Source organism: Chiloscyllium plagiosum, unplaced genomic scaffold, assembly GCF_037043375.1.
Source record: "Chiloscyllium plagiosum isolate Xiang-an unplaced genomic scaffold, Cpla_swu_hap1 HiC_scaffold_21, whole genome shotgun sequence".
In the NCBI taxonomy this organism is placed as follows: domain Eukaryota; kingdom Metazoa; phylum Chordata; class Chondrichthyes; order Orectolobiformes; family Hemiscylliidae; genus Chiloscyllium; species Chiloscyllium plagiosum.
In genome coordinates this window covers 10382647-10405732 of record NW_028270159.1, presented here as the reverse complement: position 1 = coordinate 10405732, position 23086 = coordinate 10382647, and the positions used below count along the sequence as shown (strand labels likewise).

At 46.0% G+C, this 23086-nt stretch overlaps 1 protein-coding gene across 1 annotated transcript; it reads right to left on the bottom strand.

Annotated features, from left to right (window-relative positions):
- Positions 1-414: 414 nt before the first annotated feature.
- tor1 (torsin family 1) lies at positions 415-19059 on the bottom strand. The gene is made up of 5 exons (XM_043720518.2): positions 18849-19059; positions 13387-13652; positions 6156-6331; positions 3545-3672; positions 415-1992 (listed from the first exon to the last, which is right to left on the bottom strand). The coding sequence occupies exons 1-5, from the start codon at positions 19042-19044 to the stop codon at positions 1748-1750; spliced, it is 1011 nt and encodes a 336-aa protein (XP_043576453.1). The 5' UTR covers positions 19045-19059; the 3' UTR covers positions 415-1747.
- Positions 19060-23086: the final 4027 nt, after the last annotated feature.

The following is a 23086-nucleotide window of genomic DNA, read 5'->3' as shown; positions in this document are numbered from 1 at the left end:
GAAAAGCAAGTGGCAGTCAGCTGTTGAAGCATTCTTGATGAAGAGCTTTTGCTCGAAGCATTGACGCTCCTGCTCCTCGGATGCTGCCTGACTGGCTGTGCTTTTCCAGCACCACACTTTTCGACAATGAAGCTGAAGGCACCAACTAATAAAGGGTCACTTAGGAGCTGTATTGAGACCTACAGATTGGACAGCAGGGAGACCAGACACAAAGGGATGGTAGTACATTGCTTTTGCTACTCACAAGATGCTTTCTGCTACAGTCAAATTTTCTCATTGGTTAAAACAAAATTTAGGTTTCTTCTTTACTTAAAGACACAAAGTTCATAAAATAAAATTCAGTTATATTTTTCTCCTAATAGTTTTGCCATTAGTTTTTTTAATGAAAATTTCAAATTCCTGATTACTATCATACTCTGTACATCTCACCTTTATTACAATTTTAGTTTCTTTCACAGTCACACAATTTGATTCACATTTGATTCCCACAATCCAGCATCATTCGAAATCTAAAACTGCAAACTATTACTCAGCTTAACATCTACATGAAATAACTTTGACAAAAATTACTATCAATCCAACAGCCCCAAGTTTAAATCCCTTCTTACCAGAGTGGGAGGGAGGAAGGAGGCTGTGCTATCAACTGACCCAAAGTCAGAAATATGAACAGACCTGACAATCTACTCCTTTGGGCTGATAAGACAGCCTTTAATTTGTATTACTGAATGTTAGTTGAGACTGACTGTCTCCCTAGTCATTTTACACAAATATTCAATCACAAAAAATTCCAAATTTAAAATCGAATCTGGAAAAATGATGTGTTTGAACATCTTCAAATTTATTTTTTTTAAAAACCTATTATCAATGAAAGATTTGGTTAAAAAATTCACTTTTAAAAAGGTAACAATACATAATATATATTTTACTTTATATTGGGTTATTCACATAACCAGACCCTTGAATGAGACACCAAGGCTAACCAGGCATCTGCAGGAATTATTCAGTACAACACAAAGTAAAAGCTAAAACAGACAAGATTCAATGTTTGTGAGGAATGCCACCATTTTAATTGGCTTTGATTAAACTTAAAATGCATCGTGTTTCGAGTGATAAAAATGTAGAGGCAAAAGCTCCCTTGACCATTCTGTGATAAGCTCAAAGCAAATTGAAAAATATCATTCAGTAACCAAAGGGTCTGTGTTGAAGAGGCTTTCCCCTGGATCATCTGGTCCACTGGAGAGAATAAGAAATTGAGTATCCAATGCACATGAAGTACATGAACCCAATGAAAGGGGTCAAAAAATTACCACTTCCCACATTCTCTCCTGGGATGGTGGTGGGATATAAATTCACAGTACATAAATAAATTTTAATAGCCAGGTTCACAGATTAAGGATAACAACTCCAAGAAATACAACACACTCTTGACTGATTAGATTTTGCAATAGTCTGATAAGCGATGTCCCATTGTATGAAATAGTTGGTTGAAAATTACAATGTAAACAAAGTGTGGTACTCCCAATTCATAAATATCTGCTTGAGATCACCCCAAGAAAAACCTGTGATAACCTCAGCTTGGATGGAAGGGGCTACAGGTAGTTATGGGTGTTGTCCATATCCCCAAGTCAAGGAGAACATACATTTCCGCAGTCAATGGATTGCTTCAATTTTAATTACTTTTTTATATAAAAGTATCCAGTGTAGAAAAGCAAAGTATTTTCCAATTTAAAAAAAACAAACACACACATTACAAATAAAAGTCCACCTTGGTGGCCACTGTTTTGCAGCCTTTGTCTGAATAGATCTTTTCTTTCTCTGGAAAGTATGTCATTTCATTGGCTATTTCCGTCATGATATGTTCGTCCTCCTCGTAACCCCGGGCTTTCAGTTCTTCCCTGACGCACAACCTCACGTGTTTGTATTCCAGGGGAAGGAACGGGACAAAGTAGTCGATCAGGTTTTTGTCAATGAGACTGGTATGCCAAAATCCACCTATCCAAGGCAAAAATGAATTGGTTACCCAGACTGAATAGCCACGGATTGTCAACAGGCAAAGTTTTCGATCGTTGTGTTAAATTTCATCCACATCCATCTACAACTCTTGCTTCCAGTGTGGAAAAACCTCAGCTTTAAAATTTTCATCCTTTATTTTTCAAATCTATTCCAGAGTCTTGTCTGTCTTCATCTCCGTAACATCCACCAGTTCCACAGACCTTCCAGATCTCTGTACTATAATCCCAGACTCCTGCACATTCTCAATTTCCATTGCTTCATGCTTACTGGTTGTGCCTTCAGCAGCTGACATTCTGAAAATTCTTCCACAAACCTCTCCTCACTTTGTGCTTTAGAACATACTTCAAAAGTTTAAAAAAGTTTTGATGTAAAAAAAGTCAAGATCGATGGGAGTCAACAGGAAAGTGGCACAGTCTTAATGAATGGCAGAGCAGGCTGGAGGGGTCAAATGGCTTCTGCCTGCTCTTAATTCTTAAGTAAACAGACCTCTTTGACAAAGTTGATCTAAGGGCTATCTCCAATTGGCTCAGTGCAAAATTCTGTTTCATATTGTTCCTGTGAAACAACTTGGCATGTTCAATTAATTAAAGATGTGTGTAAATACCACTTGAAGATGATGAAGGAAACTCAACCATTAGGATGCAGGAGAAAGGATGAGGAATGTCAGATCAGCCATGGTCCTCTTGAATGACACAGTACACACAAGGGACCGAATGGCCTATTACTGTTCCTACTTCTTATGATTTTATGGGAAGATGGGAGAAGTCAATCCACATTTCTACCTAACTCTCACAGCAACTCAATGAGGGCAGGGGGTGACAATTTACACAGCAGATTGACTTACAGTTTAGTATAGAGGGGGAAGAGAGGTCCATTGCCCAAGTTGGATGCAAGCTCAAGGGTTGCTACCCAGTTACCACATGAAAGAGGGAATGGAGAAGTTCCATTGTTTTTAAACAGTCGCCCAAAATAAACTCAGTGCAGGTACCTACTGTTGCATCCTGCAAATTATAATACTCCCAACATCCAGAGTCTGAATCGAAGTAGCCTTCAAGCACACAGCATCAGAAAATTGCAATTAGTCACAGAGACCAGGGTTCCCAAAAGAAAAAAAAGGGGCTCGACCATTCTTCCATTGACCTTAAGAGATTGGCATTCAATTGCATGCAAGTGCAAGGACTGGACCAGGCAGTGCTGAGGACAGCCTCCTTACATCACTATCTAAATCTCGACATGAACCAATGATTTATTGGCCTCACCAGATGACAGCCAGCACATTCAGGAGGCAAGGGTAAAAGATTCTGCAAACCGATGAGTATTGGGACAGACTACACTGAAAACAACCAGTTTTGTTCATACGGAGATTAAAGATTTAGATCACTAGTGAATTTTTTTGCCTCCCTGTTCCTAATAGCCACTTGTAAGCAAAGAGTGCCTGAAAATAAGATTAAGTGAAGGGGTGTGATGTTGACAGGATGAACCAGTGCACAGCCTGTTTCAAACCTAGCTAAAACGTGGCAAGCAAACTTACTTTTTTTGTTATTGAAGACTCCAAGGGATACTTTACTCTCAAGGTCCTTCAAATGAATATCTTCCCTTTTGTTTCCTTTTTGCCAAAAGTCCAGCGTAATCTCAGTTATCCTTTCTCCTCCCGCATTACTGTTTATAATGGGGGAAAAAGAAATTAGGACCAGCAAATGGAAATCTGTAGGGTATACACGCAAGTCAAATCACAAATGATGTGCCCTCTGATTTTTATCAATAATTCCTCCTCATCCCCCAATAGCCTTTTAGCTAACCAATAATGTCTCCCTCACCACCATCACTGTGGGACATCAATGGCTTGAGTACAAAGTCTAGGTCTGGAAATGTGTTGCTGGAAAAGCGCAGCAGGTCAGGCAGCATCCAGGGAACAGGAGAATCGACATTTCGGGCATAAGCCCTTCTTCAGGAATGAGGGAAGTTGGTCCAGCAGGCTAAGATAAAAGATAGGGAGGAGGGACTTGGGGGAGGGGCGTCGGAAATGTGATAGGTGGAAAGAGGTCAAGGTGAGGGTGATAGGTCAGACTGGGGTGGGGGCGGAGAGGTCGGGAAGAAGATTGCAGGTTAGGAAGGCGGTGCTGAATTTGATGGATTTGACTGAGACAGGGTGAGGGGAGGGGAAATGAGGAAACTGGTGAAATCCGAGTTCATCCCTTGTGGTTGGAGGGTTCCTAGCCGGAAGATGAGGCGTTCTTCCTCCAACAGTCGTTTTGTTGTGGTCTGACGATGGAGGAGTCCAAAGACCTGCATATCCTTGGTGGAGTGGGAGGGGGAATTGAAATGTTGAGCTACAGGGTGGTTGGGTTGGTTGGTCCGGGTGTCCCAGCTACAGGGTGGTTGGGTTGGTTGGTGAAAGTCTAGGTGAAAACTTCAGTGTAAAACACAGAATGGTGCAATCCTGCCTAAAGGGTGGACGCTGGGAATTTGTTTCCATTAGGTGGGGAGACTAGGACCCATGGGCACAGCCTGAGAATTAGAGGGGATCAATTTAGAACGGAAATGAGGAGACATTTCTTCAGCCAGAGAGTGGTAGGCCTGTGGAATTCAGTGCCAAGGAGCACAGTGGAGGCCAGGACATTAAATGTCTTCAAGGCAGAGATTGATAAATTCTTGACCGTGCAAGGAATTAAGGGAAACGGGAAAGAGTGTGGGTAGGTGGAGTTGAAATGCCCATCAGCCATGATTAAATGGTGGAGTGAACTCAATGGGCTGAATGGCCTTACTTCCAATCCTATGCCTTATATCTTTCCAGTTGTATGTAAAATGTCCCAAAGCACTATTTCACAGAACAGCAGGGAAGCTGTTCTTGACCAATATTGAACCCCAAAACATTATCAATAAAACAGGTTATCAGGTCATCTCATTACTGTTTGTGGGAACGTGCTGTGTTTCTTACATTAGAACGGTAACTTCACTTCAAAGTAATTAATTTGGCACAAGCACTCTGGGACATCCTGAGGTTGTGAAAACCACTAAAGGACTTGTGTCCTCCCAAAATAATAGTTCTCAAAGTGATTTGGACTAACATTCTAGGGGTTAACACTGACCAGAAAAATCAATGGGAGTAGCCATATCAATACTGTGGCTGCAAGAGCAGATCAGAGGCTGGTAATCAAGCCAGTTAGTAACTCACCTCCTGACTCCCCAAAGGTATGAGTCAGGAATGAGATAGAGTATTGTCCACTTGCCTAGTGAGTGCAGCTCCAATAACACTCAGTAAATTCCACACCACCCAAAATAAATCAGCCTGCCTGGTACCCCATCCACCACTTTCACAGTCACTCCCTCCATTACTGATGCACACTGGCACACTAAAATAATTTTCTAAAAAATTGTAATTTAATTTGTTCAATTCTTTTTGACCATTTCATTTGTTTTGTTGATTGTTGCTCTACCATAGTGGCACACATTAGGATGAAAATTACTTCTCCCAGATTACTTTCAACTTTGAATCATAGAATCCCTACGGTGGAGAAGCAGGTTATTCGGCCCATCAAATCCAAACCGACCCAATGAAGAGCATCCCACCCAGACTCTCCTGCTACCCATGCAATCCTGCATTCCCCATGGCTAACCCACCTAGCGGGCACATCCCTGAACACTATGGTCAATTTAGCATGGCCAATCCATGTAACATGGACATCTTTGGACTGTGGCAAGAAACCGGAGCACCCAGAGGAAACCCACACAGACACGGGGAAGACATGCAAACTGTCCACAGACGGACAGTTGCCCGAGGCTGGGTGAATTCCCCGGCACTATGAGGCAGCCATGCTGTTACTTCATCTGTAGCAATTTCCACACCATGTTCGGAGTAAAGGTATCAGAAAAACTTTCCTTAGACATGCAATAATGCTCATGTTTATCTGTATTTGATAGCACTGCCCTATCCACTGATTTTACAAAGCAATGGATTAAGTCAGTGACTTAGTGAGTTTTGAGAAGATTTGTAGCACAGGTAGAGGTTCTGGATGTAGGTTTGCTCACTGAACTGGAAGGTTCATTTTCATGCTCAGCGAGCAAACCTACATTCAGTGACTTAGTGTGTTCATGGGGTCTAGAGGAAGTAATAAAATTCAAATCAATAAACCCTGATTTACCTCAGGAAGACGAAAATGGCATTCCGGTACACTACGCCATCAATGTTATCGTAGTAGTCCAAGTAAGGCTTAATGGCATCAATAAGGCCTGCTTGCATTTTGTCCATTTCATCAAATATGAACATGGACCTGCCACACAAGGTAACGTTACCGCGAATCCATTTCTGTAGCAGTTCCTGTGGGAGAAAACATTTACTTTGATACAAAAAGATACATAGCTATACAGCTGACATCCCTTTGTCACTTCTCTCCACCCCATTCACCCTTACACAGGCTCAAATGATTCAGATTCTATTTCACAGTGTCACTGGTGCAATGACATATTGCCTGCAGTCAAGATCAATTGATATTACAGAATGGTTGCTCCAGGATTGCACAAATAACTACCATTATTGCAGTGACATTTTTAAAGACCGAGTACTGAAATGCAAGCAAAGGAGGCGGCCAGTTTGGGCCATTGTATTTGCCCTCCTACTTGCTCCACATTACAATAATCTAACCTCAATTCCTTTCTCTTTCCCTGTAGTTCTTTCAAGTGTTTAATCCTTTCATGTTTGTTTGTGGAATCTGGGGACCGCTAACCTTCAGACATCGTGGAGTATCTTCTTGAACTACTTCAATCTGTTGTAGGTACAAGCACAGTGCTGTTAGGGAAGGAGTTCAGAATTTCAGAGTTGTGACCCAGTGACAGAGAAGGAATGGTGATATATTTCTAAGTCAGGATGCTGTGTGGTGAGGAGGGGACATTCAGGCGGTGACATTCCAAAAGGTTGAAATAATTCTACTCCCACCATCGCCCCAAACTGAGGACTACTACTTGATTTTCATGGGCTACATTTTTCCCCTCTCTAACTCGCATTATAAGTGAGATTCGGTCATATAGCACCATTACCTGCTGCATGTGTGTTGAAATACGGGATATTTGGACTCTCCGAAGCAGAACTGAAACTCATCAATATGCTGAATAATTTTCAACTCTCCATTAAATTTAAAGCCACAACATACAAGGAAAGCTGAAATTTCCAAGACAGGAAGGGATTAGAGGGATACGGGACAAGTGCTGGCAAATATGATTAGATTGGGTTGGAATATCTGGTCAGCACGGACGAGTTGGATCGAAGGATCTGTTTCCGTGCTGTACATCTCTATGACTTTATGACTACAGTATTTTAACTGCCATAAGACAACATCTAAGGTAGCAAAAGTTTCCTTCAATAAATTACACTTCATAAAAAGGAGTTCCTCTGGATGGTGCCTAGGCCCAAGCATCTGCTTCATCAGTGACCTCCCTTCTATCATAAGGTCAGAAATGGGGATCTTTGCTGAAAGTTGTACAATGTTTAGCACCATTCATGTCTTCTCAGAAATTGAAGCATTCCAGAATCTGCTATGCTTTGCTTAACATGACACAACATTCTCCACTTGATGAGTACAGCTCCAAAAACACTCAAGCAGCCCAACATCCAGGACAAAACAACCTGTTGATTGGCCCCATCCACAACCTTCAACATTCATTCCCTTTACACAGGTGTATAGTAGCAACAATGTGTACCATCCTCAAGATGCAATGCAGTGACACATGAAGGCTCCAGCAACAGCGTCGTCCAAGCCTTGATCCTCTTGCAGCTAGAAGGACCGGGGCAACAAATGCACCCTCTCCAAGTCACAACACATTATTGTGGAACTATGTAACTGTTTCTGCACTGTTGTAGATCAAAATTCTAGAGCTCCCCTTCTAATGGCACTGTGAGCGACCCTAATGGCAGCAATTAGACTTTGACAGGAAAACACCAGCACTATTCCACCTACGGAGATCTTACATTTTCTTGCAGTGAGAACTTCACCTGCTGTTAATATATACTCTCGTGCAAAGGCTTGGAAAACACTGCAGTTGTTTTCTGAAGCAGACTGAATTGCATTTAATCGGCTAGCAGACAGCACTCCATGACAAAGCAGTCACTTGATTGTTAACCCTCCATCAACTGGAGTAGAGTGGTGCTGGAAAAGCACAGCAGTTCAGGCAGCATCCGAGGAGCAGGAAAATCGACGATTCGGGCAAAAGCCCTTCATCAGGAATACAGGCATAGTGCCTGAAGGGTGGAGAGACAAAGGAGGGGAGGGTGGGGGTGGGGAGAAAGTAGCATAGAGTACAATAGGTGAGTGGGGGTGGGGATGAAGGTGATAGGTCAGGGAGGCGGGTGGAGTGGATAGGTGGAAAAGAAGATAGGCCAGTAGGACAGGTCATGGGGACAGTGCTGAGCTGGAAGTTTGGAACTGGGGTGAGGTGGGAGAAGGGGAAATGAGGAAACTGGTGAAGTCCACATTGATCCAAGGTGGAAGATGAGGCGTTCTTCCTCCAGGCGTCGGGTGGTGAGGGAGCGGCAGTGAAGGAGGCCCAGGACGTCCATGTCCTCGGCTGAGTAGGAGTTGAAATGTTGGGCCACAGGGCAGTGTGGTTGATTAGTGCGGGTGTCCCAGAGATGTTCCCTAAAGTGCTCTGCTAGGAGACGTCCAGTCTCCCCAATGTAGAGGAGACAGCATCGGGAGCAACGGATACAATAACTGATATTGGTGGATGTGCAGGTAAAAATATGATGGATGTGGAAGGCTCCTTTAGGGCCTTGGATAGAGGTGAGGGAGGTGGTGTGGGTGCAGGTTTTGCAATTCCTGCGGTGGCAGGGGATGGTGCCAGGACGGGAGGGTGGGCTGTTGGGGGGGCGTAGGCCAGACCAGGTAGTCACGGAGGGAATGGTCTTTGTGGAAGGCGGAAAATGGTGGGGAAGGAAATATATCCCTGGTGATGGGGTCCATTTGGAGGTGGCAGAAATGTCGGCGGATGATTTGATTTATGCAAAGGTTGGTAGGGTGGAAGGTGAGCACCAGGGAGTTTCTGTCCTTGTTAGGGTTGGAGGGGTGGGGTTTGAGGGCGGAGGTGCGGGATGTGGACAAGATGCGTTGGAGGGCACCTTTAACCACATGGGAAGGGAAATTGCGGTCTCTAAAGAAGGAGGCCATCTGGTGTTCTGTGGTGGAAATGGTCCTCCTGGGAGCAGATACGGCGGAGGCGGAGAAATTGGGAATACGGGATGGTTTTTAAGAAATGAGGGCTCATCCGGCTCCGCCTCCGCCGTATCTGCTCCCAGGAGGTCCAGTTCCACCACAGAACACACCAGATGGCCTCCTCCTTTAGAGACCGCAATTTCCCTTCCCACGTGATTAAAGATGCCCTCCAACGCATTTCGTCCACATCCAGCACCCCAGCCCTCAGACCCCACCCCTCCAACCGTAACAAGGACAGAACCCCCCTGGTGTTCACTTTCCACCCCACCAATCTTCGCCAACATTTCCGCCACCTCCAAACGGACCCCACCACCAAGGATATAAGTTCCCTCACCATCCATTTCCGCCTTCCGCAAAGACCATTCCCTCCGTGGCTACCTGGTCAGGTCTACGCCCCCCCAACAACCCACCCTCCCGTCCTGGCATCATCCCCTGCCACCGCAGGAATTGCAAAACCTGCGCCCACACCTCCTCCCTCACCTCCATCCAAGGCCCTAAAGGAGCTTCCACATCCATCAAAGTTTTTCCTGCACATCCACCAATATCATTTATTGTATCTGTTGCTCCCGATGCGGTCTCCTCTACATTGGGGAGAATGGACCCGTCCTAGCAGAGCGCTTTAGGGAACATCTCTGGGACACCCGCACCAATCAACCATACCGCCCTGTGGTCCAACATTTCAACTCCCCCTCCCACTCTGCCGAGGACATGGAGATCCTGGGCCTCCTTCACCACCGCTCCCTCACCATCCGACACCTGGAGGAAGAACGCCTCATCTTCCGCCTCGGTTCACTTCAACCCCAGGGCATCAATATGGACTTCACCAGTTTCCTCATTTCCCCTTCCCCCACCTCACTCCAGTTCCAAACTTCCAGCTCGGCACGATCCCCATGACCTGTCCTACTGGCCTATCTTCTTTTCCACCTATCCACTCCACCCTCCTCTCTGACCTATTACCTTCATCCCCACCCCCACTCACCTATTGCACTCTATGCTACTTTCTCTCCACCCCTACCCTCCTCTCATTTACCTCTCCACCCTTCAGGCACTCTGCCTGTATTCCTGATGAAGGGCTTTTGCCCAAAACATCGATTTTCCTGCTTCTCGGATGCTGCCTGAACTGCTGTGCTTTTCCAGCACCACTCTACTCCAGAATCTGGTTTCCAGCATCTGCAGTCATTGTTTTTACCTAACCCTCCATCAACCATCAGCAGCACGTACCATCAAAATACTTTGCTAAATCTGTACTGAATCTTAGTTACACCCTAATTTTCTGGCCACCATATTACAAAAAGAATATACAGGCAAAGAGAATGGAGACCATAAGACATAGAAGTGGAAGGGTAATGTATATTTTTTAATTTCTCCAGGGCAATTAGGAATGGACAACAAGCCAGTGACACCTAATTGCCCTGGAGAAATTCAAAATTATATATATTAACTCCATTCATTTTGGAGCCTGTATATTCTTTTTAGTGTTGGCACAGTACTTCACTTTTTATGATATGGTGGCCAGGCAATTAGGGTGTAACTAAGTTTCAGTACAGATTTAGCAAAATATTTTGATGGTACATGCTGCTGATGGTGGATGGAGGGTTAACAATCAAGTGAGCTGCTTTGTCCTGGAGTGCTGCCTGCTAGCCTATTAAATGCAATTCAATCTGCTTCAGAAAACAACTGCGGTGTGTTCCAAGCCTTTGCACGAGAGTATATATTAACAGCAGGTGAAGTTCTCACTGCAAGAAAATGTAAGATCTCCGTAGGTGGAATAGTGCTGGTGTTTTCCTGTCAAAGTCTAATTGCTGCCATTAGAATTACATTGAATGACTCATTTTGATGGTTACATACTTAGCAAGGAAACAATTTAACAATCGACAAACCGTACCAAAGGGCAAGTTATTGTGGTAAGTTAGTGCGGAAGCATCCACAGATAATTTCACAATGAACAGCACCATGTTAACCAGTACTAAACAGGTAATAAAGCAAATTCATGCCAAAAGTGGTCAATTTATTCCACCACAGCTGTGCCTCAGGTTTTGGAAGAAGAGTAACTTGCTCATTGGCCACTCAGAATCCATCACATTAACATGGTATCCGAAGAACAGCAGGTTTCTTCCCAACAAATGGCACTACTGAACTGGGTTTAATGTCAAGCTGATAGCTTTACAGTCACTTTTACTGATCCAAGCCATTTAGTTCCAGATTTCTTAAATACTGAATTCAAATTCTCAAAACAGCCATGGAGAGACCTGAAGATTTGTTTCTCAGGATGGGTGGATACTGTAGGGTTATAGGAGAAATGGTGGCTTTGTGGTGACGTCACTGGATGAGTAATCCAGAGGCCCAGATTAATGCTCTGGGGATATGGATTGAAATCCCACCACATTAGCTAGAGATGAGGGCCAGCATAGGGAACAGTGACCATAAAATCATAAAAACCCAACCGGTTCACTAATATCTTTCAGGAAAGGAAATTCATCATCTTTACCTGATCTGCTCTGTATGTGACTCCAGATCCACAGTAATGGGTAGCCTTTAATTGCTGTCTAAAATGGCCGAACTAGCCACTCAGCTCAAAAGCAATTGGGGATGGCCAACAATAGCTGGTCTCACCAGCCTATGAAGAAATTATAAGAGAAGGGGAAGAGCAGGAGAATAAGACTGATTGGATAGTAAAAGCGCAGGCACAGGCAGAATGGGCTAAATAACATCCTTCTGTGTTTCATTATTTTATGGGAAAGAACACCATTCTTTTCAACATTAGCATGACTCACTTTACAGCATTTCACTAGTTCTTCTTGATTTGCACAGCTACTACTCTTACAACACTAAACCACCATTGGTGCCTTGTGGGTCATGTAGTGTTGACAACAGCACTTCTCATTATTGTCATCACATGACTAACATAACCATTACATCATGCTCATCAATTGTACATTACACTATACAATAAATTATTAAATACATGGGAATGATTTTCTAGCATTAATTTGACCTCAAGAATTCAGGCAAGGTTGAGATAGATGTTCATTTATTTCAAGTATGGCATCACCCGAACACACTCAATTAGATTACAATGAGAATTCATTGCTGAAAGTGTATTTGGAATCTACTCAATCCTTCAATGAAAATTTAGCTCATAACTCTTCCTAACATAACATCTTGGAGTCACCCTTGAGAAGAAATTTAACTGGACCAGCCACTTAAATACTGTGGGCACAAAAGCAAGTCAGAAGCTTAGGATTCTCATAAGGGTAACTCACCTCCTGACTCGTCTGTCCACCACCTCCAAAGCCCAATTCAGGAGTGTGACGGAATAGTCTCTACTTGTCTGGATGGGTACAATATCAACAACACCAAAGAACCTTAACATTACCAAGGACAATGCAGCCTATTTGATTGACACCCAATCCTCCACCACTAATGCACAGAGGAACAAAGTGTACCATCTACAAGATGCACTGCAGTAACTCACCAAGGTTCCTTCGACATCATCTTCCAAATGTGCAACCTATAAACCTAGCAGGGTAAGGGCAGTAGGTACATAGAAACACCATCTGTGTGTTCTCCTTCAAGCCACGCACTAACCTGACTTGTAAACAATATCAGCATTCCTTCAAAACCCTAAATCTCCTTCCCATAGCACCATAGGTACACCTAAACCACACAAACTGTAGCATTTCAAGAAAGCGACTCACCACCACCTTCTCAATGGCAGTTAAGAGACTGGCACTAAATGCTGGTCCACCCACTGATTGTCAAATCCCATAATGAATTGTTAAATTCATTAGCTTCATTGTAGTCACAGTTCTTTCTTCACTTCTACTAATGCTTCAACTATAACCAACTCATAACTGTACTTGTCCCATTGAATATTACAAAGTGAAGATTTGCTCGTGGACCTAGTAATGGGGAATGAGCCAGACAGAGAAGAGAAATAGAAGTCTGAAAAGATAACAAAATACACTAAGATAATGGAGAGAAGCTCATACATATGACCAAAAATACATTGAATAGAAGCTAATATTGTGACACTGAGAAGACAACAATATTGGCAAACAGTGTCATAGAACAAAAATAGAAAGCATGTAAAATGCAGTTCAAAGTGCAATATAATACATTCTGCCAAAGGAACAAACTAATCACCAGTTTTATCAAACTGAAATATTACCTTATATTGGCTGAGATATTCAGGATGAGGGAAGTGCAAAGTGGAGACAAACTGATGAACGTAGTTACTCTCCAGTCCATTTCTATAAATGTTCTCTGCAATTATTTTACTGATTAGATTTTTGCCTGTCCCAGTCCAGCCATGTAGTGAAAGTGTGAGGGGCTTTTTGGGGTTTGGATTCATCAAGAAACCTTTGACTGCCTTCAAGACAACTTGCTTGGCAACGTGTTGTCCAAACAGCTTGTTTTCCAAGTCCATCTTCAATCCTGGTTATGCAAACAAAGTTCAGATCATTACACAAATAAATGCTTCCTGTTAAAGGCAGAATTTCACTACCATTATTTATATTTAAAGTGATAAAAAGTATTTTGATTTTAAGAACAGAAACATGCAGTACTGAAGGTGGTCAGTTGCCCCATCGCCCAGAACCGGCTTTTTGAAAAAGCTCAGTTTCATTCCTTTGGTCTTTTCCTCATGGACTTGAATTTTCTCTCGTTCAAATATTTAATAATAGCCTCTTTGAATATCACAATTGACTCCGCTTCCACTGCCCTTTCAGACAGCATATTCAAGATCATAAGTCAAATGAAAGCAGAGTCAATGGACTCAAAATGTTAACTCTGTTCCTCTACCCACAGATGCTGTCAGACCTGCTGAGTTATTCTGGCACTTTCATTTTCATTGTAGATCATTACTTGTGGGTTCAAAATAATCCTCACCTTTCCACATTACTTCTGTAAATTGCCTTAAATTAACATCCTCCAGTTACTGTTACTCCTGCCCATGGCAATAGATTCTCTTTGTGCCGTATTAAAATGCCTCAATTCTATGCACCCAGACCATAAGATCATAGGACAGAGGGACGTTGAAACAGAAGTAGACCATTCTGCTCATTGAGTCTAGTTCACAATTCAATGAGATCATAGATGATCTGCTGATCCTCAACTCAGTCAAACTCACATGGCACAGAAACCGACCCATTTTATTCATGTAGTTATCCAAATGCTTTTTAAACAATATAACTGTACCTGCATCCACCTACTTCCTCTGGAATTTCATTCCACACGTGAATCACTGTGCAAAAACAATTACATAGAACATAGAACAGTACAGCACAGAACAGGCCCTTCAGCCCACGATGTTGTGCCGACCATTGATCCTCATGTGAGGTAAAATGTACGAACCCTCAAATTTCTGTGACCATATGCATGCCCAGCAGTCTCTTAAATATCCCCAATGACCTCGCTTCCACAACTGCTGCTGGCAACGCATTCCATGCGGAAAGAACCCGCCTCTGACATCCCCTCTATACTTTCCGCCAAACAGCTTAAAACTATGACCCCTCGTGTTAACAATTTCTGTCCTACGAAAAAGTTTCTGGCTATCAACTCTATCTATGCCTCTCATTATCTTGTACACCTCAATTAGGTCCCCTCTCTTCCAATGAAAAAAGTCCAAGCTCAGTCAACCTCTCTTCATAAGATAAGCCCTCCATTCCAGGCAGCATCCTGGTAAACCTCCTCTGAACCCTCTCCAAAGCATCCACATCTTTCCTATAATAGGGCGACCAGAACTGGACGCCATATTCCAAGTGCAGTCTAACCAAAGTTTAATAGAGCTGCAACAAGATCTCACGGCTCTTAAACTCAATTCCCCCTGTTAATGAAAGCCAAAACACCATATGCTTTCTTAACAACCCTGTCCACCTGGGTGGCAATTTTAAGGGATCTATGTACCTGCACACCAAGATTACCTAATTACCTGTTTGAAATCTTTCTCCTCTCTTTCCCCAAAATCCTCAATTCCCTTACTGATTAGTATACCTGTTGATCCAGACTCAACAGCCCCCTTTGGCAAAGACCAGGCACCGTCCCTCCCATACCACCCTCGGACCGGACACTATCCCCAGACTGGACACTAACCCTCCCACACCACCCTGAGACTGGACACGAGCCCTCCAATACCCTCAGTGCGGACACCATCCTTCCCACACCCTCAGACTGAACACTATCCTCAGACCAGACATCGGTCCTCCTTCCCACATCCTCAGAGTGGAAATTGTCCCTCCAACACTTCCCTCAGACCTTCCAAACCCCCTTCAGCCCATGGATGAGGCTGGGTATGCGATGGGGGGGAGGAGTTGTAGGGGTTACCTGTAAAGTTGAGCACCAGCCAGCGAGCCTCGCAGCACTCCTAGAGCCTGGGGTGTGTGTGTGTTGTGGGGGGTGTGTATGTTGGGGTGGGGGCATGTGTGTGTGTGTTGGGGGTGTGTGTGTGTTTGGGGGGTATGTGTGTGAGTGAGAGTTTGGGGGGGGTTACCTGTGAAGTTGAGCTCCAACCAGCAGGCATCATGGCGCTCCTGGAGCCTGGGGTTGTGTGTGTGTGTGTGGGGGGGAAGAAAGAGAGTGTTTGGGGGAGGGGGGGGGGGGTGTGTGTGTATGTGTGTTGTTGGGGGGGTATGTGAGTGAGTGTGTGGTGGGGGGGGGGGGGGGGGTTTCCTGTGAAGTTGAGCTCCACCCAGCGGGCCTCATTGCACTCCTGTAGTAGCCTGGGGGTGGGGGTGTTGGGGTGGGGTGTGTGTGTGTGTGTGTGTGTGTGTGTGTGTGTGGGGGGGCGATGTGAGTGTTGGAGGGTGAGAGTGTTGGGGTGTGTGAGAGTGTTGGGTGTGTGTGTGTGTGGTGGGGGGTGTGAGAGTGTGTGGGGGTGTGTGAGTGTGTGTGAGAGTGTGTGGGGGTGCATGTGTTGGGGGTGTGAGTGAGTGTGTGGAGAGTGTGTGGGGAGGGGGGAATGTGTATGGGGGTGTGAGTGTGTGGTGTGCGTGTTGGAGGTATGTGTGTGAGTGAGTGGGGGGGTGAGCGGGGGGGTTGTGAGCGGGGGGGTTGTGAGCGGGGGGGTGAGCAGTGTGGGGTGTTAGCGGGGGCTGAGAGTGGGGGGGTGCATCCGGGGGGGTGTGAGTGGGACATGAGTGTGTGTGTGGGGAGGTGTGAGTGGGGGGGGTGTATGAGAGTGAGGGGGGTATGTGTGTCAGTGAGTGCGGGGGGTGAGTGTGAGTGCGGGGGGTGAGTGTGAGTGCGGGGGGTGAGTGTGAGTGCGGGGGGTGAGTGTGAGTGCGGGGGGTGAGTGAGAGTGCGGGGGGTGAGTGAGAGTGCGGGGGGTGAGTGAGAGTGCGGGGGGTGAGTGAGAGTGCGGGGGGTGAGTGAGAGTGCGGGGGGTGAGTGAGAGTGCGGGGGGTGAGTGAGAGTGCGGGGGGTGAGTGAGAGTGCGGGGGGTGAGTGAGAGTGCGGGGGGTGAGTGAGAGTGCGGGGGGTGAGTGAGAGTGCGGGGGGTGAGTGAGAGTGCGGGGGGGGGTGAGTGCGGGGGGGGGTGAGAGCGGGGGGGGGTGTGGGGGGAAGTGTGTGGGGTGGGGTTGTGTGGGGGGGGGTGGGGGGGGGGTTGTGTGGGAGGGGGGTGTGGGAGGGGGGTGTGGGAGGGGGGTGTGGGAGGGGGGTGTGGGAGGGGGGTGTGGGAGGGGGGTGTGGGAGGGGGGTGTGGGAGGGGGGTGTGGGAGGGGGGTGTGGGAGGGGGGTGTGGGAGGGGGGTGTGGGGGGGTATGTGTGTCAGTGAGAGTGGGGGTATATGGGGGGGGTATGTGTGTCAGTGAGAGTGGGGGTGTGTGTGGGGGGGGTATGTGTGTCAGTGAGAGTGGGGGTGTGTGGGGGGGTATGTGTGTCAGTGAGAGTGGGGGTGTGTGTGGGGGGTATGTGTGTCAGTGAGAGTGGGGGTGTGTGGGGGGGGGTATGTGTGTCAATGAGAGTGGGGGTGCGTGTGGGGGGGGTATGTGTGTCAATGAGAGTGGGGGTGTGTGGGGGGGGTATGTGTGTCAGTGAGAGTGGGGGTATGTGGGGGGGGGGTATGTGTGTCAGTGAGAGTGGGGGTATGTGTGTCAGTGAGAGTGGGGGTATGTGGGGGGGCATGTGTGTCAGTGAGAGTGGGGGTGTGTGGGGGGGTATGTGTGTCAGTGAGAGTGGGGGTGTGTGGGGGGGGTATGTGTGTCAGTGAGAGTGGGGGTGTGTGGGGGGGGGGTATGTGTGTCAGTGAGAGTGGGGGTGTGTGTGGGGGGTATGTGTGTCAATGAGAGTGGGGGTGCGTGTGGGGGGGGGTATGTGTGTCAATGAGAGTGGGGGTGTGTGTGGGGGGGGTATGTGTGTCAGTGAGAGTGGGGGTGTGTGGGGGGGGTATGTGTGTCAGTGAGAGTGGGGGTGTGGGGAAGGGTATGTGTGTCAGTGAGAGTGGGGGTGTGTGGGGGGGGTATGTGTGTCAGTGAGAGTGGGGGTGTGTGTGGGGGGTGGTATGTGTGTCAGTGAGAGTGGGGGTGTGTGGGGGGGGTATGTGTGTCAGTGAGAGTGGGGGTGTGTGGGGGGGGTATGTGTGTCAGTGAGAGTGGGGGCGTGTGGGGGGGTATGTGTGTCAGTGAGGGGGGTGGTATGTGTGTCAGTGAGAGTGGGGGTGTGTGGGGGGGGTATGTGTGTCAGTGAGGGGGGGGTATGTGTGTCAGTGAGGGGGGTGTGTGGGGGGTATGTGTATCAGTGAGAGTGGGGGTGTGTGTGGGGGGTATGTGTGTCAGTGAGAGTGGGGGTGTGTGGGGGGGGTATGTGTGTCAATGAGAGTGGGGGTATGTGGGGGGGGTATGTGTGTCAGTGAGAGTGGGGGTATGTGGGGGGGGTATGTGTGTCAGTGAGAGTGGGGGTATGTGGGGGGGTATGTGTGTCAGTGAGAGTGGGGGTATGTGGGGGGGTATGTGTGTCAGTGAGAGTGGGGGTGTGTGGGGGGGGTATGTGTGTCAGTGAGAGTGGGGGTGTGTGGGGGGGGTATGTGAGTCAGTGAGAGTGGGGGTGTGTGTGGGGGGTATGTGTGTCAGTGAGAGTGGGGGTGTGTGGGCGGGTATGTGTGTCAGTGAGAGTGGGGGTGTGTGGGGGGGGTATGTGTGTCAGTGAGAGTGGGGGTGTGTGGGGGGGGTATGTGTGTCAGTGAGGGGGGTGGTATGTGTGTCAGTGAGAGTGGGGGTATGTGTGTCAGTGAGGGGGGTGGTATGTGTGTCAGTGAGAGTGGGGGTGTGTGGGGGGGGTATGTGTGTCAGTGAGGGGGGGGTATGTGTGTCAGTGAGAGTGGGGGTGTGTGTGGGGGGGTATGTGTGTCAGTGAGAGTGGGGGTGTGTGGGGGGGGTATGTGTGTCAGTGAGGGGGGGTATGTGTGTCAGTGAGGGGGGGGTATGTGTGTCAGTGAGGGGGGGGTATGTGGGGGGGGGGTATGTGTGTCAGTGAGGGGGGGGTATGTGTGTCAGTGAGAGTGGGGGTGTGTGTGGGGGGGTATGTGTGTCAGTGAGAGTGGGGGTGTGTGGGGGGGGTATGTGTGTCAGTGAGGGGGGGGTATGTGTGTCAGTGAGGGGGGGGGTATGTGTGTCAGTGAGGGGGGTGGGGGGTTACCTGTGAAGTTGAGCTGCACCCAGCGGGCCTCACAGCACTCCTGGAGCCTGCAGTACAGGGTGGGGAAGGTACTGAGGAGGCCGGTCAGAGCGGTGGCCACCCCGACAGCAATCCCCATGCTGATGGGCTCCACGGCGGCCGCGAAACGCCCAGATAGCAGCAAGAGGACGAACACGGTCCTGGACACCAGCTTCATCCTTCCCGGCCACCGGCCGCCAACCGCTACCGAAAACCTACTGACCTCACATCCGCCACGCAGTCCAATCCGCCTCCCGCCCCGGGCAAGACAGGAGCGGCTGCCATCTTTGTGCGGGGCAACTCCCAATAATGTCCAAAACACTCACGTTCCTGCATCATATTAAAGTAAAATCAGAAAATGGGTACAAGTGATTGGCACCATATTCCATGAGAGCTTTAAAAGAGGAAACAAGTATCTTTCAAAAGGGAATCGATTTTAAATGATTTGCAAAAGAGTCAAACTTTAATAGTATGAGACAACAACCTTCAAGAATTGATGTTGAATCAAGGCTATTGTCCAAGAGATTTATTTGGAAGTACAAGCTTTCGGAGTGCTGCTCCAGATAAAACTGTTGGAATATAACCTAAAGTTGTGAGATTTTTAACTTTGTCTACCCCAGTCCAACACTGGCACTTCCACGTCTTGGAGTAGATTGTTTGCAGGTAAAGAGATGATTGGCAAGTGGGAGGCTTTCACAAGTGTGTTAACAAGAGTTCAGAGGCGTTATGTTCCTGTGAGAGTGAAAGGTTTGGCTGGTAAAATTAGGAAACTATGAATGAATAAAGATATTGAGGTTCTAGTCAGGAATAAAAAAAAATCATAGATTACTTGGACTTTAATAAAGCTTTTGATAAGGTTCTGCATGGTAGACTTAGTAAAAGTTAGATCACATGCGATTCAGGGTGAGCTAGCCAATTGGATACAAAATTGGTTTGTCAGTAGGAGACAGATGGTGGAGTTGGAGGGTTGTTTTTCCGGACTAGATGACAGTGACCAGCAGAGTACCACAGGAATTGGTACTGGGTCCACTTTTGTTATTTACATAAATAATTTCTAAGAGAATATAGGATGCATGGTTTGTAAATTTGTGGATGACCGCTAAAATTGGTGGTATAATGCAGTGAAAAAGGTCATCTAAGATTACAAAGACATCTTATTCAATTGGGTCAATGGGCTGAGGAGTGGAAGATGGAGTTTAATTTGGATAAATGCAAGGCATTGCCTTTTGATAAAACGAACAAGGGCAGGACTTCTACAACTAATGGTAGGGCCTTGGGTAGTGTTAGAGAAAAGAGACCTTTGGGTTTGGGTACATAATTCTTTGAAATTTATGTCACAGGTAGAACAGGGTAGTTAAGAAGGCATGTAGCATGCTTGCCTTCATTGCTCAGACCATTGATTATAGGAGTTGGGCATCATGTGGAGGTTGTACAGGACATTGGTGGGACCTCTTCTGGTTGATCTATTACAGGAAGTATATTATTAAACTGGACAGGATTCAGAAAAGATTTATCAGGATGTTGCCTGGAATAGAGGGTTTGAGGGCCAGATAGGCTGGGATGTTTTTTACTAGAGCATCAGAAGTTGATGGGTGACCTTCTAGAGGTTTACAAAATCATGAGGGGCATAGATAAGGTGAATAGCAAAGGTCTTTTCCCTGTAATAGGGGAGTTCAAAACTAGGGGGCATACTTTCAAGGTGAGAGGAGAAAGATTTAAAAAGGACATGAAGGGCAATTTCCTTTTACACAGATTGGTTAGTGTGTGGAATGAACTGCCAGATGAAGTGGTAAATGCAGGTACAGTTATAATGTTTAAACAATGTTTGGATAAGTACATGAATAGGAAAGGTTTGGAGGGATATGGGCCGAATAAAGTGTTATGAAGATGTGGATGTACTGTACCTTTAAGAAAGTCAAAAGCTAGCAGAACTACCTGACAGCACCAAGTATTCTCAACAAGATACAATGAAGCATGTGGTCCAGCAGTTAATGTAGCTGGTTGCCTAGAGACAAAAACAAATTTGAATTAGGCCAATCAGTTTAAATTATATACCAAAAATACCAAATTCCAATCAAGTTTGAATTTAGTACATTGACTATCTTAAAAGCCAATGACACAATCCAATGCTTTGGGGTATAAGACTGGGGAAAATTGAACAGTTGGGAGGAGAATTGCCACTAACCAACAGATGTAGACTACTAGTCAGAACTGTCCAAGAGGTACCTGTCTAGAGAAGGAGTTTGCAGAGAAAGACATTAACACTGATCGGGAGAGTAAATCTGCAAATAAAAGATTCAAAAACAGCTGGCTGGTTTTGAAATTTGAATTTTTAAGTAAATCTTAACTGGAGGTTTTGTTGGACTAGTGTTATGGAAGGGAATGTAAAAGGTAGGTTAGACGAAAGAGTTGTAAATAATTGTTAGTTAATTATTCTCTGTGATACTTTAAGAAATAAAGTTGTTAATTTTTACTTTAATTAGTTCTTGGCCTCAAATTTTCACAGATTACTGCACGGGATAAATCTTTTCTGTGTTGCTGGTATAAGTTAAGAAGTTAAGTTATGATGTAACAGAAGGCAGCTGGGACTAGTTTAGTTTGGGAACATAATTGGCATAGACTAGTTGGACCGAAGGGTCTGTTTCCATGCTGTATGACTCTAAGCAAGGATGGCAAATGTGAAAAGACTTCTCAGGTTGCTAGTAGATAGTGCATTCCATACACTGCCTGAAAGTGTGATGGGGCAGGTTGAGATGAGGCATTCAAGAGAGCACCAGACAATTGTTCAACTAAAAATGGCATCTAAGGGTATGGAGGGGGGAAAAGTAGGAACTTGGTACTTGATATGCCAAGGCATCATTAATGATGCTCATTTGAAAATCTGGTGCAAGCAAGATGACTATAGGCACCCCTAGCTCCAATTCTGAATTGAATAAATCCTCTAAATTTTCCCTCATTGATTGTGGTCATTCTTTACCACAATGTGGTCATTGGAAGGAAATATATTCTTTCCAATATGCCAATCAACTTTGTGTTACATGCTTTAATCCCCTTAAGTTTGATATTGTCTAACTTTTTTGAAGTTAATTAAAAATGGAAGGTCCTCCCCTCGGAATTTTTCTCATTGCATTGTGCCTACTCTGCCCATTCTGAATTATCCCATCAAATGTCTGTCACTGCATCTCTATTGATCCATCTCTTTGGTGAATCTGGCAGGTGACAATTCAAGTTAGGGGGAATTGGGAGTTGTGGTAATGTCACTGGATTTGAAATTCTGAGGCCTAGGTTAATGTATGGTTGGTGGGGGCAGTAACAGAGAATCATGGTTTAAAAGCTAAGCTTCAGTGATTGCAACTAAATCAGTTTCTGGTAATAAAAACTCACCTGGTTTGGTCTAAGAGTGATTCCATGGTATCACAACATGGTTGGTTCCTAATTGCTATAGTTTCACAGCTCAAAGGCAATTGGGAAGGCTTAGTGGCAGAGGATTAAGGATAGCACAATGGCTCAGTGGTTAGCACTGCTGCCTCACTGCAGCAGGGACTTGGGCTCAATTCCAGCCTTGGGTGACTGTTTGTGCAAATTCTACACATTCTCCCCATGTCTGCATGGGTTTCCTCCCACAGTCCAAAGATGTGCAGGTTAGGTGCTTTGGCCATGGAAAGTGCAGGATTACAGGGACGGGGTAGAGGTCTGGGTGGGATTCTCTTCCTGGATGTGCCAAATGGCCTGCTTCCACATTGTCGGGATTCCACGACAACAAATTGAAGTAATAAATAGGAAAGCCACAGGTTTTAGGGATAGAGTAGCAGAAGAGTGGAACTAATTTAAAAAGCAAGTAAAGGCCAAATGGGCTCCTTCTGTGTTGTATCATTTTTGGGTGGGGGAGCGGGGTAGTTGTTATCCAGACAGCTGATTTGCAATGCAGTGATGCCAACAGCGTGCATCAATTCTCACACCATCTGAGGTTAGAATGAAGGAATATACAAAGAACTGCACATGCTGGAAATCATTCAAATTGCTGGAAAAACTCCCAGCAGGTCTGGCAGCATCTGTGGAGAGAAGGCAGAGTTAACATTTCAGGTCCAGTGACCAGTCTTCAGAACTGATTGTAGCGAGCACAAGATTGGTAGATGGGAAAGGGGAGGAGTAAGTGATAGGCAGAGATGCAGACCATGGAGGGAGAACGACAGTTGGACAAAGGTCAGTCGAGGATTATC